At 34.3% G+C, this 18,033-nt stretch overlaps 2 protein-coding genes across 2 annotated transcripts; both read left to right on the forward strand.

The window, feature by feature from the left end:
• The first annotated feature begins 2,436 nt into the window (after window positions 1–2,436).
• Window positions 2,437–15,491, forward strand: LOC123266629. Its single transcript, XM_044730956.1, has 4 exons — window positions 2,437–3,876; window positions 3,943–4,014; window positions 4,122–4,208; window positions 15,269–15,491. The coding sequence occupies exons 1-3, from the start codon at window positions 2,866–2,868 to the stop codon at window positions 4,203–4,205; spliced, it is 1,167 nt and encodes a 388-aa protein (XP_044586891.1). The 5' UTR covers window positions 2,437–2,865; the 3' UTR covers window positions 4,206–4,208; window positions 15,269–15,491.
• On the forward strand, window positions 12,300–13,530 carry LOC123266632. The gene is made up of 2 exons (XM_044730958.1): window positions 12,300–12,831; window positions 12,916–13,530. The coding sequence occupies exons 1-2, from the start codon at window positions 12,585–12,587 to the stop codon at window positions 13,467–13,469; spliced, it is 801 nt and encodes a 266-aa protein (XP_044586893.1). The 5' UTR covers window positions 12,300–12,584; the 3' UTR covers window positions 13,470–13,530.
• Window positions 15,492–18,033: the final 2,542 nt, after the last annotated feature.

Here is an 18,033-nt window from a genome sequence, read left to right on the forward strand (position 1 = left end):
AAATAAAAACTATAAAATAAATCGATCATTGTATTACCGAAGTTTACCGAGATATTCCAGTTTTAGCTTGTACAGGTAATCATTTTAAAGTCGAACAAAAATAATTTTTTTATGTACCATTTTAAAATTTTCTTTTAATTTAAAATAACTTTCAACCATTAAATGATGTAATTTCAATAAATATGAAATAACATAAATTATATTATTATTATCACAAAAGTTTCTTTATTTAATAGTTACTACTACATATTTATCTGTAAAATTTTATATAGCTTCATATTTAAAGTTAATAACGATATCTTTTGTTTAATTAAATAATATTTTTTATCTTTTAGAGAATATTCGTATTCATATTAATTATTTAAACCATTGCATAAAATAAGTTATGACACAAAATTTATAATCAAATATTTATAAAAAAATTATTTACTATACTTATATTACTCCAAAATTCACTCGCGATAACAAACTATTATTTTGCTTTAAGTTCTTAGAAATTCACTAGATGGCAGCATTTTCGCTTGCTTTATCCGTCATTTAACTAACCGTCATGTGACAGTTCTGTGACCGTCCGATGACCAAAAAAAATGTCAATGACGGGACCGCTCGCATTTCTAACGATGTTACTGTAGTAATATTGAAAAGTCGATATTTTTAATATTTCCTAAATAGCAAAGTAATAACTACAATCGGTGCAGTAGAATTTTTTCCATTACTCAATTTAAAAAGAAAGAATTAGTATATTACACCACAAGGGCAGAAAGTTGAGATTCCTGCACTGCGCACCGAGGCGAAGCTGAGGGCATCATGGCGCGCAGTTCAGGGCTCTCAAATTTCTGCCCATGTAGTGTATACTACTTTTTTTGCTAATCGGTCAAAAGTACGCAAAAAATTGCGTTGAAAAAAATTGATGCCTGTCCCCGACATTTGCGGCACAAGCGAAGAGAGTGCTGCTGGTCGGGGGCAGGGGGGGGCAGGCATCAAATACACCTGTCAATAAAGATACTGATTTATAATCTATCATATTACTACTTTCTTTTGAGAAAAGATCATAATTTAATTAAATAAATTTAAAATTATAAATATATTATAAATTAACTCTGATTTTAAAAATAAAAAAAAGTAGAAAAATGAAATAATAATCGTAAAATGCATATAAAAAAAAATTAAGAAAAAAATCTGTGTATTTTTTCAGATAATTATTTGTTTAATAATGAATTTATTTACTTGAAAATATCTATCAGAATAAAAAATATTTCTCGTTTATTTTTGTAATTTAAATATTTAATAAGTCTCATTTCATTAAAATAAATATTTATTTTCTTTAATTAACTAAGTTTCAACCTAAAATCATCGACACTGAGGCTTTCTGCCGTAAAATCGCAGCGGGAACCCCGTACTTTCGACCGGCGTAGTAAGAAAAATTATTTTAACCATATTTAATATGGTAATTCGCCATTACGTCAAATTTAGGAAAGGGGAAAGAATAGATAAAGACGAAGGAACGAATAGAATAGATAAAAAGTAAATATATTGACACTCTAGTCCTGGATTATGATTTGATAATTGTAATTTTTCCTATAATTTTTTTTCGGAGTTCGAATCTAACAATGTCGAATATTTTCGTTGATTCTACACGCAAAAATAAATTTTGTTGTTACAACATAAGATTTATTGTGGTGGCAATAAATGAATATGTTAGCATATGGATAACAAATCATGTGTTATAATAACAAGATCAAGGTTATATTAAGTAATTAAGTAATTCATATTATTAAATATATTAAGTAATTCATATATTATAACAATAAAACAACTTTGTTATGATCACACAATCTTTTAGTTAATTTAAAAAAATTTTTCAATTGAATGAACAAATCGACTTATGGAAATAAAAAAATTATTTTGCGTTCAAATAACTAATAATTTTGTTAGTATAACAAAAGCAGCTTGAGTGATTTAACAAATTTGATATGTTGGAACAAAAAATAGATTTGTTAAAATAAATTTTATAAGAATATTTGATAGTTATTTACTTTCACGGTCAACACTTGACGTTAGATCTTAAAAAATAAAACATTAACATTTTGCCTTTTTTTTTTTTTCAAACAATTTATTTTACGGTAAATATTTGAAATCAACCATTAAAATAGTCAATAATAAATCTTTTAGCCTGCAGAGTGAACTATATCCATGATTTTTTAATTGTTACAATAATAAAAAAACTGCAAATTAAAACCTTAATATGAAGAGGAGATTCTAAGCATTTTATTTTTGGCAGCAAAATAATTTTGCTAAGACAATAAAATCATATTGTTACGTTGACTAATTTTGTTAACAGAACTAATGAATTTGTTGCTAGAAGCGTGTTTATTTGTTACTACAACATATTTTAAGTTATCCTGTCTTTTGTTTTTTAGCAAAATCGTTTTCATTAGTGTTAGTACTGTATTTTTATAAAATTTCATCACGCTAAAATTCCAATTAAATATAAGATACATTAGCTACTTTAAACAGACAGTAGCATCATAATCGATTTTACCACCCGTCAATAAAATTCTTGCCTTAAAATATGCTTTGCGAACATAAAAAAAATGTAAATATGTATTCAGCCTTCATAAGCAGTCATAAAATCCACCACAAATTCATTCCTGCACATCAATGTTCTACCACACATAACTTCGTGCATTAACATGTAACATTTTCCATTACGAAGCTAAGTAAATTACAAAAATTAATTCAACACTCACGCAATACCTTGTTGAAATCGATATTTTCGCACTAAACTTCACTAGTTGTCAGTCTTCATCGCTCAGCGACAATAAAAACAACTAGCTTTTTACCGTCCTCTAAAAACAATTTAGGATGGCGCAAGGTTTCATCAATCGAAGTGCATTGACTAAAAGTTTATCAAATATGAGCATTGGATTTTTAGGGCTACTGTACTTCATCTTGTTCAAATCTATAGGATTGCTTCCATGGCACTTTAATTACATGAAGATATTTAAATGGAACCCTGCTCTTTACTATTACAATTACGGATTTTCCACATCACTTCTAGGAACCTATTGGAACGTACTCTACAGCCTTGGCTTAGCCTATGTTGATTACTGTTACATGGTTTATTTTCCGGAAATACTGCCGAAGAAGATTGGAGTAATGATAGTACGGGAACAGAAATTATTGCAGTGCGCTTCATTAGGAATAGTGGGCATCATCCTGGTCATCTATGGGTGTAGACAGAGCACATTGATAAACCCTTTGAATGAAGTGCAAGAAATTGATGATAGGCTGATGCAAATCACGGGTCGCAAAGTGAGAAACGGCTGCAGTGCCTATTGTGTGATGATTGCCAACTTGGTAGTTTGTGCCGGTGGGCTAGTAGCAAAGTACATTGAATTGGATGGCAAACCATTTTTCCAATTTTTCATGACAGTCTATCCGTGTGTCTTTTCAAACTTTTTAGTGCTGCAATATGTCATGTCGCTTGATGTTGTCATTAAGCGCTTCATACAGCTCCACTACGCGATTGTCAAGGTCGATAACGACGATATTAGTAACTTAAGGTCCCTAAAAAAAAGGGAACAGACGATCAACAACGCATCACGCCAACGGAAAATTTTGTTTGTCAGTAACATTCTAGAAGACCTAGATGATATACGTTTAGACGTACTCTGGTTCTTTTCACCACAACTGGGAATCGCTATTATCAATATGACTGGCATAGCTGTTATTGTCGGGTATGATATCAACCAGATATGGAAAGGAAATGCGACTCTCCAGCCAATGGAGCTTTTTATGTACGGACTGTGGTATGCTACGGTTATTCTCGTGTTTCTTGTATTGATAATCTATTATTCGATAGCTAAAATAGCGGTATTTAAATTTGATCTTGATGATATTATTTTTGGACAATAGATTAAAAGCGGATTTTTTTTTCAGGAAAAGTGGACGAGGTACAAATTATGGCTGATTACAGATTTGAGTCAGCTAGCATTAGCTGAAGGAGCTAAGGTAAATAGTATTTATTAATTGTGTTTGAAGTTAAAATTGATTATGTGTTCATTAGTAATTTTGTTTCTTCTATGAAATGGTATACTGTTGGGATTTTATTTTCTAAGATGGAAGAGCGTTTTACGAATCAAGCGCAAAAATTTTTAGAAGATGACGGGGACTTACAATCTTTAGATGTTACTTTTCTGTAATTTGTAAGTAATTTTTTTTTTTTTATTTTAAGATTGATACAGTAAATTAATGCTACTCGAGAGAAAATTTTCGAATATAGTCATATATGGCTTGAATGAAAAAATAATTTATAATCATTTTATACTTTCTATTAATTTGAACTTAAATTAACATGTCGTATCAAAAAAAAATTGATTTAGCAGTTTATTGAACTAGACAATTACGAAATTATTACTTTTTTTAACTTCCTGCTAAGAAAATCTAAGATTTTCAAAAATCGGGAAGTTATTGGTTTTACCACGTTTTGCGAAAAGCGAGTTTTCATCAGATCTCGACGTTTAAAGGTTACAGGAAGCTTCCCTGACTATCCTCGCAAGGATGTCACTATGTCTGTATGTGTGTGTTTTTTAACGCCCCTACCCACTAAACCCTAAACCCCTTTTTCTTCTTTCCTCTAATCCCTCATGGAAACCGCCGTCAGGCATTTGCTCTTTTTCATTCGGTGGAACGCAAGTCTTTAAGGACTTCTGTTGCAAACGTGTTGGTAGCGTTCCAGGCAGCTTCTGATGACAACATTGCTTCTACTAGTGAATCTGGTTGCATTCTCTGGTTCAGGATCCTCTCCAGTTCTTCACGCTGTGGATCGAAACGAGGACATACAAAGAAGACGTGCTCCGCGTCTTCAGCAGCTCCTGGGCAGGACGGGCACTCCGAAGAGTCATCGTGCTTAAAGCGGTGTAGATACTCTCGAAAACACCCATGTCCCGACAACATCTGCGTAAGAGAGTAATTGACCTCACCGTGATTCCGGTTAAGCCAAATGTCGATCCGAGGTATGAGACGGTGCGTCCACCTACCCTTCTCTGCAGCATCCCATTGTAGTTGCCATCGGCCTATGCTCTTCTGCCGTTCTTCAATTCTAAGTTCTTCAGGGATCAGTGCAGTTGACCTTTTTCGTTGGTAAAGGGCCCGTCTTTCCTCTGCTAGAACTCTAAGAGGTAGGGTTCCAGCAATGACGCACACTGCTTCTTCTGATATAGTGCGGAAGGCACTAGCTACTCGTAGGGCACTCAGTCGATATACTGGTCCAGCCTTTCTCCATGATTCTTGTGTCTTTAATGCGTCGGCCCAAATGGATATTCCGTAAGTGAGCACCGATATAACTACTGATGACAATAATAACTTCCTGCTCTGTTTTGGGCCTCCGACGTTCGGCATCAGTCGTGCGAGACTAGCCCTCACTACTGACGCTTTGGCACTGACATGTTCCACTTGCTGCTTGAAGTTGAGTCGGGCATCAAGCATCACTCCCAAATATCGGATATAAGGTTGTGATGTGATTTCTTGTTCGCCGATTTTTAGCTTAATGGTCTCTACCACTTTTCTGCTGGTAATAAGCACTGCCTCAGTCTTGTGTTGCGCCAGTTGCAGGTTCACTGCGTCCATCCACCGGTTAACGCGCTCAAAAGTGAGATCGAACATATGGTTTATCTCGTCAAGGTGTTTGGCAACAATCACTACGGCTACGTCATCTGCATATGCTACGAGTTTGACGTTTCTTGGCAGAGTTAGTCTTAATAGACCGTCATACATAATATTCCACAGGAGCGGGCCTAGGACTGAACCTTGTGGTACACCTCCAGTAATATCATACTCCCTCGGACCGTTCTTCGTGTCATACTTCAAGACCCTATTTTCAAAGTAGCTTGTTATGATCTTAAGAAGGTATTCTGGTACATTCTTCTCTTGGAGGGCCTGCATGATGCATTCCCAATTGGCGGAGTTGAATGCGTTTCTGATGTCTAGGGTCGCCACCAGGCAATACTCTTTCGTTCCACCCTTCCATCTGGTTCCTGCGATTGCTTCCTTGGCCGTATCAACAACCAGTTTGATTGCGTCCAGGGTTGATCATCCTTTCCGGAATCCATACTGATTGTCTGCCAGGAGTGGGTTGACTACTGCTTCAATTCTCTGGTGAATTATGCGTTCAAATATCTTACCCGCTGTATCTAGCATGCAAAGTGGGCGGTAAGATGACGGTTCATCCGGTGGTTTCTTCCCTTTAGGTAACAGTACCAATCGTTGCTGTTTCCACTTATGCGGGAAAGTCCCCTCCTTAAGGCATGAATTATTAACGTCTAGGAATAATGTTGGAGCTGCCTTTATGATAGTTTTCAAGGCTATATTAGGGATTCCGTCCAATCCCGGCGCTTTATTATTCCCTACACGGTTACAGGCCTCCAGCAGTTCTTCTTCAGTGACAGGTGGAGTGTCATCCAGTTCGCCTGGCGCCAACTGGTAATCGAAGTTGCGTTGCTGTGGGAATAGTGCATTTTCTGGAGAAGTTGAGGACACGTAGGTGATGGCATTTGTTGTTTTTTTAGGTGGGTCATAACCACCTTATAAGGCCTACCCCACACGTCTTTATCCACCTCGTTGATGAGCTCTTTCCAGCATTGTCTCTTACTATCCTTGATGGCTTTGTTCAATGATCGACGGGCTTTTTTGTATTCTGCGACCAGCTCCGCAGAGTTAGGTCGTCGATAGCCACGCTGGGATATTCTTCTTTTCTTTAGACACTCTTTCCGAAGAACACTGATGTGGTCGTTCCACCAGTGCACTGCCGGGCGTTGGCTTATGCTGTGTTTCCGGACCATACTGGCGTCACAGGCCTGGACAACTCTTTTCATCAGGTCCTTGGTCATTTCTTCTGCGGATCCAGTAGTAATCGGTTCACTATTAAGGGCTATTACCAATGTGCTTGTGTCAAAAGGCTTCACTTTCCATCCAATGGTATTGAATGACTTGATTGGTCTTCTTGTATTCCGGTCATGTGATATTTCCCAGAGAATTGCCTTGTGGTCACTGGCTGTGTAGATATCCATCACCTTCCAGTCGTATTTCCCACTGATGAGGCTGCTGCTGACGAAAGTGAGATCTACGATAGAGCTTGCTTCTCCTTTAGTATAGGTTGGCGTATCACCACTGTTAAGCTGGACTACATCTAGTGTAGAGAAAGCTTCTAGGAGTGCTTTTCCTCGCGCATTTGTCTGCTTGCTGCCCCAGTCTACTGCCCAGGAGTTGAAGTCACCGGCAATCGCGACCGGATAGTACTGCTTGGCGTCCTCGGTCAGTTTGTCCAAGAATTCAGTGAATTCAACAATGGATAGGCTAGGTGGTGCATAACAGCTGTAGAAACGGATGCCGTTAACTGTTGCTGCTACAAAGCCGGCATTATCATTGTTAACTACACTCTGGAAGGGATGCTTACCACAAGACCAGATGACAGCCTTGGTGGTGCTGTCAGATTCCCAAGGCTGGGTATTCAGGTATCTGTATGGCTCTGCTATCATTACTAAGTCTAACTCTAGTTCTCTTGCTGTTTGCATAAGCAGATCATGTGCAGCTTCGCAATGGTTTAGGTTTAGCTGCAATATCTTCATGTCTGTTTGTTTGTTATCTTCTGGAGAGCCTCTTTAAATACTGGGCACCTGGATGCGCCGGCATGATGCGCCGAGTTCTCCGCACTTTGATCCGCGCATAATACACATTTCGCTGGGTTTTTGCATTCAGCAATCTTGTGTCCCTCTTGTCCGCACCTAATACATAGCTTAGACCGATCCACATTGCTCTTGCACTGGGATCCAAGATGTCCAAAGTGCCAGCACTTGAAACATTGGATTGGTCTCCTCGTAGCTCTGATTCGGCAGTTGGCCCAGCCGATCCGGACTTTACCGCTTCCTGTCAATATCTTCCGCGCTGCAGCTGCTGGTAGTGTCACAACAGCTGTCTGAGTACCTCTGTAGGCCTTATGAATCTTAATTGTCCCTAGTGGTATCTCGCAGGTTTCTCCGATTTCCGTTTGCAAGGCAGCCTGAATATCCTCCTTGGTTGTGGTACCGTCAAGATCTCGGATTTCGACGTCTTCCTGTGGCCCTTTGCAGATTACCTTCGCGTCTTCTTGGAGGATGTCTGCGATGGTCTTCTGTAAGGCTTGGCCTCGGTCAGCGCTCTTCATCGAAAGCGTAATCAGCAAGCTCCCGGTCCTAGTTCTTTGGATCTTATCCACTGTAGTACGGACCTGTTCGTCAGGGACGTCCTGCTTTATTCGCTTCAGAATTTCAGCATACTTTGCCGTCTCTGCGGGGCGGATGATCAGTGCGTCCGGCCTGATCCGTTTGCGCGGTTCTTTCCGATTAGGCTCTGGCCTGGACTCCTTCGGCGGTTGCTTCTGGAGCTTTTCTACTCTTTGCTCTCTCTTGGACTTCCTTGACTGGACTTTTTGCCATTCATTCACCTCCTTTTTTCCGCCGTTCTGTGTTACCGCGTTTTTCGGGGGACTTGGTTTAAGGTCCTTCTTCTTCTTAGTACGGCTGGTCATTGAGTCTGGGGAATTTCGTTCTTTCCTTTTCCCGGGCCTGATATCAGTTCCAGTTTCCTCTCCGTCTTCGACAACTGACTCGACGTCACCCTTGCCACCTGTGTCCATCTCCTCGACAAACTTGTCGGCTTTTGCTGGTGAAACCGCTGTCACACTCGTTTTCATCACGATATTACCGTGTTGTTGTTGGATCTCCTGCCATTCTTGATCCAGTTTTTTGAACCTTCTCAGGGCACTGCAGATGTTCGTCGACTTCAACTTGATCTCCTTGTGGACATTTTGCTTGGTTTGGAGAAAGTCCTGCTGTCCACTGACTAGCTTCTCCAGATGTACCAGCGCATCTGTCCTCTTCATCTTTGCACTAAGTAGCAGTGCGTCTTGCTGGGCATGAGGCCCGTTTTCACTCTTGTTTGTTTCCTGTGCATTACTCATACTTTTTAATTTACCAGCGCATCGTACGGAGTGGAGCGGGTTGCCATAACTAGGAACGGGTGTACCCTCGGAGATAGTACTCCTACCCCAGTTCCCTGAGGCCTAGCCGACACTTAGCCAGTCCCGGAATACACGGACGGACTAGACTCGCTCGGAGCGGTGAAGATTCCGATCTCTAACACTCACTGCGTACTTCCTGATCAAGGCCCGAAGTGGCTGGCTCCTGATCCACTGCTGCAACTTACACCTCGGTAGAGCAAGCTCACATCAGCCGTGGCCTGCATCGTCGGAAACTACGATACAGGTTCCGGTCACTCCCAGTGGGTCACAGCAGAGAACGATCGTCTTGTTAGGTCAGTTAGTGTGACCAACCCATTAAAGGGGAGTTTTGTCCACGGGAGCGTATTTTGTTTGGTTATTTTGCTTGGCTCCTACCCGCTGTACCTCATCAACTAAGAGATTAAGTGTCATCCAAGGACAGCGAGCGTTCTCCCATCCGCTCGGGGAGACGCGCCCGGTAGCAGTATCTCTTCTGCCCCGAGTGTGTGTGTGTGTGTGTGTGTGTGTGTGTGTGTGTGTGTGTGTGTGTGTGTGTGTCTGTGTGTCTGTCTGTGTGTCTGTCTGTATGTAAACCTCTTATACCTTTAAACAGCTTGACCGATTTGATCGCAGTTGATGTCATTCGAAAGGGTTTCGTCAAACTTAGATTTCCTGTAAGTTGGAACCGATTCAGACCAGTAGATTTCGAGAAATCGCAAGAAAGTGAAAAAAAAAAAGTTGTTTTTTTTTTTCATTTTTAAAGTGAAACTTTTATTACATCGTCTCAAACTTTTTCGTCTGTGTGTTGCATCGCGTGACGGTCGGCCGCCGAGTAGGGATAAAGTGGAAGGCGCTCGTCAGAACAGCCAAGGCCGATATGGCGGCGCCTATAGTTCGTAGCAGCTGACCGTGTAGTGTATAGACTATTACTCATTTGTGCCAGTTCTCCACGCTATTTTGTTTGTTTTTTATTTAAAATATATTTATCTTATAAAATAGTTCATTACTAATTATATAACATATTGATAATATCTTTTTAATTAATATTTTTTCAAAAAAAATATTAATTACATGAATTAAAATGAACTAATTACATGAAGTAAAAGACTTTTAAATATTGTAGCACAAAACTAGATTTTGTTTTCAATAAAATTCCGAAAAATTATTAAAATGATCTATAAAATAAATTTAAATAAATCTGGATAGAATTACTAGATTTGATAAACAAAATGATTAAGCCTGTATTAAAAAATTATGAACTCAATAAAAAGATACCTAAATGTAATAGGTAAGGTTAGAGCCCCAGTAGCCGCTCATGTACCAGTACATGCTCACTCCATGTATTAGTATAACTATATTTGTGAATACATGGAGTGAGCGTGTACTGGTACATAAGCAGCTACTTAGGGCTTTTCCCTTACTACAATATTTATATTTTATTTTACGTATTTTAAATCATAAAATTGTTATTATTTTTAAAAAAATATTAATTAAAAAGAAATTATTACTAAGTTAAATAAAAAGTAAAATATTTAATTGACCATTTTTAGAATTGATTAATAATATGAATAATATATTTCATATTAAATGGTATTTCTATCGAATTTAAAAATAACAACGTTTCGATGGATACTTTTCGACTACCCTGTATATCCGAACAAAAACAGTTTCACTGTAAAAAAGTCGCGCCAAGTCCACGTTCATAAGACTATTAGGAAAAAAAATTTTTTTTTTTTCTTTACAAAAAGATACAAAATAAAAAAATTAAAAAATCCAAGTAACCGATATGATTGTTTATGATTTTCGGAAATTAAAAAAAATCTTATTGTAAATTTAAAAATTAAAAAAAAAATTTTAGAACGTACTTGGTGTGCGTCATTGTGTATTTCAATTTTTTTAAAGTCCTAGTAAATAGATTTTACGAATTTCATTAAAAGTAAAATATTTTGCAACCACGCACACCAAGTACATAAGTACATAACATAAGTACATAACCAAGTACCAATTGCATAATTTTCAGGGTGGAAAATCATGAAAAATGCTTTTGGTTTTATAATAAAACAATGGATAGAACAAAAGTTATGAGGGTTGAAAATCACAAAACTTTTATAAAAAAAAAACTATTCAATGGATTTCAACGAAACCAACGGCAATCGGAAGAGGAAAAAAAAGTAGAGAATACGTCTTTCGGGGTTTTTCCGAAAAATTAAGTTTAGGGGGTGAACATCCCTTAAGCATATCTACAGTGACCACCAAGAAAATATCGTTTTTTATATTAATTTTGATATGAATTCATCAATAATAATTTTTTCGTACATTTCTAGCATTTAGAAAATAATAATAATATTATATCTTAATATTTTACTTACTTGTTTACTTCGCATCCCAAACTTTATTTTGTGTATCGGGACATCAAATATTAAAAATGTCATTTAATGTGAATCTGCTTTGGAAAAAAAAAAAAAAAAAGAAAAAATGCTTATAATGATTTATTATAATCATAATAATCATTCATCGTTATCTCATACAAAAAAAGAGATAATTATATTTTTAGTATATATGAGTCAGTAATGTGAAAAACAACATAGTATAAATAAATGTATCATTTCGAGATTAGTTTAGTTACTGCGATGTACTTCATCTTTTATAATTCAATATTATAATCGTGTTTTTTTTTTTTTTTTTTTAATAAGTGAATAATTTAAAATTGTACGAAAATCTTTATTTTAGTACATAGAGCAAAATGAAAGTCAATCCTATAAATGTTATAAGACTACTCTTAACAACATTTCAAGTCATGAACATTCCAGAATCGCCAGTAAATGACGAAGAAATACAAATCAAAGAAAGTTTTGAAAATATTTTACTCAATGCTATGAACGAATACTCCGGAGTCGAAATGGTCGAAGAAAGTTCTTTGCATTTTCAAGAACCGTATAAAGATTGGACGATGGAAGTCGTGGAAGATGAAGATTGGGCAAATGCACTAGTTGATCAAGAAACACCTATCGACGAATGCACTAAGGATGTTGAAGATTTATCTTATGAATATAAATTGAAAGCCGTCGAGTACTGGCGTAGTGGCAAAAAAAGAAATTTAAGTTTAGACAGTGTTAGACAAAAATTTAGAAAGGTATAATCTGTGCGACAGTTACGAATATGGGCTCATACTTTAAATCAGGGAGGGACTTATAAGGAAAAATTAGCAAGAATTTGTGAATATACATTACAAAATTTCAAAGCAGCTATAGATGCAGGTTTAATTGTACATGATTGTGACATAAAAAGATGGGCCTTACAAGCTCAAAAAGAAATTGGTGCGGAAGATTTCCGTTTTAAAGCATCAACAAAGTGGATCGCGTCATTCAAAAGAGCACATCGCATCGTATCAAGAAAAATAAATAAGTTTATCACGTCCAAAACCATTGAAGATAGTAAATCATTAAAACAGCAAGCTGAGGAATTCGTCAATAATGTAAAACAAAAAATTAAAATTTATGAATTAGCAAACGTATATAATTCAGATCAAAGTGGTTTTCAGTTGGAAATGCATTCTGGTCGAACTTTAGCTGTTGAAGGAGAGAAGCAAGTAGAATGTCTTGTACAATCTGTTACTTCTACTACCCATAGTTACACAGTTCAACCAACTGTATCCGCTGATGGAAAGCTTTTATCCCCACTTTTTTTGGTTCTAAAAGAACCAAGTGGTAAATTTGGACCAATAGTTGAAACAACACTTTTTAGACCTCATAATGTATACATAGAAGCATCAAAATCAGGAAAACTTACATCAGGTACGAATTATTCTTTATTTTTTTTTTTCTGGTTTGCGCATAAGTTATTGTTGATACAAATAGTTCATATTTTTAAATTTTCAGATCATTTCAAAATTTGGTTGGAGAGGGTGTTTCTTCCAAATGTGGGCCCAAAATCTTTATTACTAATTGACTCATGGACTGGGCATTGTCCTCAAGTTGTACAAAGCGTTAAACCAACAAATAAAGATACTGAAGTAATGATCTTACCAAAAGGTACAACTGGGAAAATTCAACCGCTTGATGTTTTTGGATTCCGAGTATGGAAAAATTTTGTTCGATATTTTTCGGATCGTACAGTTTTGATGAATTTGGACATAAACTTGCATTTACGAAATAACATTATAAAATTACAATCACTTACACATATCCAATTGTCATCTCCTCGGTACATAAATTTATTCAAGTACTCGTGGTACAAAAGTGGCTACACAGAAGTAAAACCAGATGAGTTCGAAAATCCTGTGGATTTTGCATTTCACGGATCATGCAATTCTCATTGTGAGGTTCCTGGTTGTCAAAATATAGCAATTATCCGCTGTTCATGGTGCAAAAAGTCGTTGTGTTTTCAACATTTTTTTCATGAACATCACGATTGCAAAACATATATTGAATAGATCTGCATATGACAAAATGATGAATTTAAGTATTAAATTTCATAAACATCAGAAATATTAAATATTTTTATAAAAAATCATTTGTAAATTATTTTTAAATTTAATTTGATTATAGTAAAGCATATATTGTAAGCATTTTTTCTTTTTTTTTTTTTTTCCAAAACAGATTCACATTACATGACATTTATAATATTTGATGTCCCGATACACAAAATAAAGTTTGGGATGAGAAGTAAACAAGTAAGTAAAATATTAAGATATAATATTATTATTATTTTCTAAATGCTAGAAATGTACGAACAAATTATTATTGATGAATTCATATCGAAATTAATATAAAAAACGATATTTTCTTGGTGGTCACTGTAGATATGCTTAAGGGATGTTCACCCCCTAAACTTAATTTTTCGGAAAAACCCCGAAAGACGTATTCTCTACTTTTTTTTCCTCTTCCGATTGCCGTTGGTTTCATTGAAATCCATCGAATAGTTTTTTTTTTATAAAAGTTTTGTGATTTTCAACCCTCATAACTTTTGTTCTATCCATTGTTTTATTATAAAACCAAAAGCATTTTTCATGATTTTCCACCCTGAAAATTATGCAATTGGTCCCATTCGATTATTTAAACTGCAAGTATGCCAAACTTGAAAAACACCCCTTTGGAGGCTAAACTTTGAGGGGTAGTTTCACCCCCTAGAAATGTTTTTCCGCAGATAAAAAAAAATACGTGTCTCTTAGATTTCGACGGAGAATAACATATCTCAGTTTCATCAAAATCGGAGGGGGACACCGGAGAGAGTTTCCTTGTGAGTCGTGTGCAGAACAATAACCAATCTGGTTTTAATTTTTCCGTGTACGTTTTAAACGCTCGAGACGCTTGAGATACGTTTTAGATGCCTGAGACGCTTGAGATACGTTTTAAATTTTGACTCGAGTAGGTATGGAATTAGCGGGAAGTTGCAGGTATGGCCTTCAGGGTCAACCGTTTTCCTAATTTTTTCGACTGAGGAATGTAAAAATTTAATAGAATTTAATAGAAAACACATTTTTTTATACGCCTTTTTTATTTTGAAAGAAAAAATCTTAAAGCAAAAAAAAAAAGTTTATTTTCATTTTTCAACTTTCTTCCACTCTATTCTCTCTTAAAATGAATCAGTGGAATTTCGCTGGTGAATCAGTGAAATTTACTGATTGAGTGAACAAAATATCTGCCCGCTACTATTTCCACTGGTTAAATCAGTGAAATCCACTGATTCACCAGTGAAATTGTCATTCAATGGTTGGAATCAGTGAAACTCCACTGATTTATTTTAAGAGAGTTGTAAGAAAGATAGTTTTTGAATTTCTGGCTATGAAAATTAAAAATTTTCTGAAATAAACTTACAGGACGTCAAAAGGTCGGGATTTGATTTAAGCTTGATTTTTTTTTAATTTAAGTGAGTTTAATAATTTCTTTACTTTTTAAAAATTTTTAATTTTTATAGCAAGAAGTTAAAAACGTTCAATTTCTGAAGTGGAAAATTAGAAAATGAAAATAAATTTTTTATGCACACTCTTTCAACTTTAAGAATTTTTTTTTCTTAAAGCCAAAAAGGTGTACAGCAAAAAAAATTATATTTTTCTCATAGCATTTTTATTCTGCATAGCCAGAAGAGCGTATAATTAGTGATTTTTGTCTCTAACAGTGTGATGCGGCCGGATATAACTTATTTTCATATTAATTTATATCAGGCCATATCAGAAAATTTTTTCATGGATATTAATTAATCATAAATAGTAATTAATAATTTTTCTTTCAGTGTAAATTTTGACAAATTTTTGCTCAAATGTCATGGACGCTTCAAGTGTGGTGCATTGCTATTGATTAAAAGTTGAATTTTTCAAGAATTTGCACTGGAAAATTGTTTGAAGTCATCAATCGATCAACACTGGAGTTCACAAAATATTGTTGCCGGTTGCTGTTATGTACTTATATATTTGATTGTAATTTTATTGAACTTTTTTGAATTTCATGGGATTCGAAAAAAAAAAAACCTACATAATGTGTTACAAAATTGAATTTAAGTTTTTTAATTTTAGATCTTAATATAAATGGTAATTTTATAAATGTTATAAAATGAGTGAAATTATATAAAATTTAATAAATGTAGGCTAATTGTAGATAAGATCGGTTCCAATGTCGTTTGACTATAAAAAATTGGAAATTAAGATTTAGATGAGCGTCAACTTATATTTGTCACTTTGTTTTACTCGGCGCAGAATTTATTATGGTCTTTATAATCAATAATCATGATGATTGTAGAAACATTCAATGTCACAAAGATTTTCGCGATAAAAAAAGTTAATAAATATAAATTAATAATAGTGTAAGTAAGAAAAAAATTTATTTCATTGTAAAAAATAATAGTTTAAGAAAAACTAAAAAACACGCTTTTTATAGAAAACAAAACTAAAAAATAGAAAATAAATTTTAATAAATATATAAATTAATAATAGTGTAAATAAAAAAAAATGTATGTGATTGTAAAAAAGCGTAGGGTGCATGGTATAAATAGTTATAAATATTTTATTGACAGATATGAGAAGGATTATCATTTCGATAAAGTCTTAAAAAGCACCCCACGCGTTTTTTAAAATCAAATACATTTTTTTCTTATTTATATTATTATTAATTTATATTTATTTTCTATTTTTTAGTTTGGTTTTCTATAAAAAACGTGTTTTTTAGTTTTTTTAAACTATTATTTATTTTTTACTTTTTAGTTTGGTTCGTTTTGAATTAAAATTCTCTTTGGTATTCGAAAATTTGTTAATATTAGATAAATCGGCTAAAGATAATGGTTGGAAATTAAAATTAACATCAATTCCTGCCTTATCGATTATAGATGAAAATTATATAAATTAACAAAAATCTTGTTTTGCAAATTGAAAAATGGAATTATCTTACCAAATTAATGTATTGTGACATTGATATCCACAGATTCGGTAGAATCTGGCGCCAAGTTCCGTTCAAATCCGTTGTAAACGGAGCGCCAGACTACCGAGTATGTTTACCATAAGCAGAACGATATTTTCAGGTTGCAAAATTTTATTCATTCTACAGACTTTTTTTTTCTTCAATGATACTCTATAATAATACGTTATATGTTATATTATCAATATTAATTAATAATGGTCTTTGAAAATAATAAATTCTTTTTAAAATTAATTAAATTCACTGGCACAAACTATAGCGACCCAGATTTTTAGATCCTGACTTTTTTCTTATGGAGAAAGTGACATGTCACAGACTAAATAATTCGAGAATCCATGGTAATCCTTCTATAGATAGGAAACTACAGTTAGAAAAAAATATTTCACAGCTTGAACCTACACCCGCCAGGGTGCGCTGGAATTATTTCTACATAAACTGTAGCTTCAAGAGGATAGTTTGTTATAAAAAAAATTCAGCTAACGCGAGATTTAAGTTGATACCAATTGTCAATTTTTATTATAATTACAAAAAATACTAAAATCCGAACAAAAACAGTTTCACTGTAAAAAATCGCGCCAAGTCCACGTTCATAAGACTTTTAAGAAAAAAATTTTTTTCTTTACAAAAGATATAAAATCAAAATATTAAAAAATCCAAGTAACCGATATGATTGTATATAATTTTCGGAAATTAAAAAACATTTTGTTGTAAATTTAAAAATTAAAGAAATAATTTTGGAACGTACTTGGTATGCGTCATTGTGTATGTCAAATTTTTTTTCAGTCTTAGTAAATAGATTTTACGAATTTTATTAAAAGTAAAATATTTTGCAACCACGCACACTAAATACGTTCCAAAATTATTTCTTTAATTTTTAAATTTACAACAAAATGTTTTTTAATTTCCGAAAATTATATACAATCATATCGGTTACTTGGATTTTTTAATATTTTGATTTTATATCTTTTTGTAAAGAAAAAAAATTTTTTTTTCTTAAAAGTCTTATGAACGTGGACTTGGCGCGATTTTTTACAGTGAAACTGTTTTTGTTCGGATTGAACATACTTGCGTCAACTTGGTCTAATTTATTAATTACTGTCTTTAATAAAAAAAGTACTACACGAAAAAAAGTAAACTGTAATATTCACTCGGATTCCGGTTAATTTTTATAGTTTCAAACAGTAAAGCGGACATCAGGGTAGCCAAAATATAAATATTACAGAACTTAATGTAGAAAGTATAAAAGCCACAATTTATAATTTAATATCCAAAATAAGTGATTAGTAGCTGTCACTATAGTAAATAACGACTCTTTCATCTTTAAAAATTACAGTTTCAAACAGTAAAAATTGCCATTTAATATATAGTCGATATTATGAGGAGAAGGGGAACTCAGATGAAAGAGAAGGGGGTCTCACTCTGGGAGAATTTGACGTTTGAAACAGTAAAAATTATACTTTTAAAATATACATTTTATCAGTCCGAACAAGTCAATAATTACAGTTTGATTTTTAGCGTTGCGTTTAAAATTTACCGTTTTACTTTGTAAATATTGACGATGCTTGTATTAGAAATTTACTAACTTTATTT

Source organism: Cotesia glomerata, linkage group LG6 (genome assembly GCF_020080835.1).
Source record: "Cotesia glomerata isolate CgM1 linkage group LG6, MPM_Cglom_v2.3, whole genome shotgun sequence".
Taxonomy (NCBI): domain Eukaryota; kingdom Metazoa; phylum Arthropoda; class Insecta; order Hymenoptera; family Braconidae; genus Cotesia; species Cotesia glomerata.

What these genes read in the sequence shown, in the direction of transcription:
- LOC123266629 (XM_044730956.1), top strand. Translation starts at nt 2,866, where the DNA reads ATGGCGCAAGGTTTCATCAATCGAAGTGCATTGACTAAAAGTTTATCA. An exon ending in ATTCGATAGCTAAAATAGCG is followed by an intron (nt 3,877 to 3,942) that starts GTATTTAAATTT and finishes TTTTTTTTTCAG; the next exon opens with GAAAAGTGGACGAGGTACAA. An exon ending in CATTAGCTGAAGGAGCTAAG is followed by an intron (nt 4,015 to 4,121) that starts GTAAATAGTATT and finishes TTATTTTCTAAG; the next exon opens with ATGGAAGAGCGTTTTACGAA.
- LOC123266632 (XM_044730958.1), top strand. Translation starts at nt 12,585, where the DNA reads ATGCATTCTGGTCGAACTTTAGCTGTTGAAGGAGAGAAGCAAGTAGAA. An exon ending in ATCAGGAAAACTTACATCAG is followed by an intron (nt 12,832 to 12,915) that starts GTACGAATTATT and finishes TTAAATTTTCAG; the next exon opens with ATCATTTCAAAATTTGGTTG.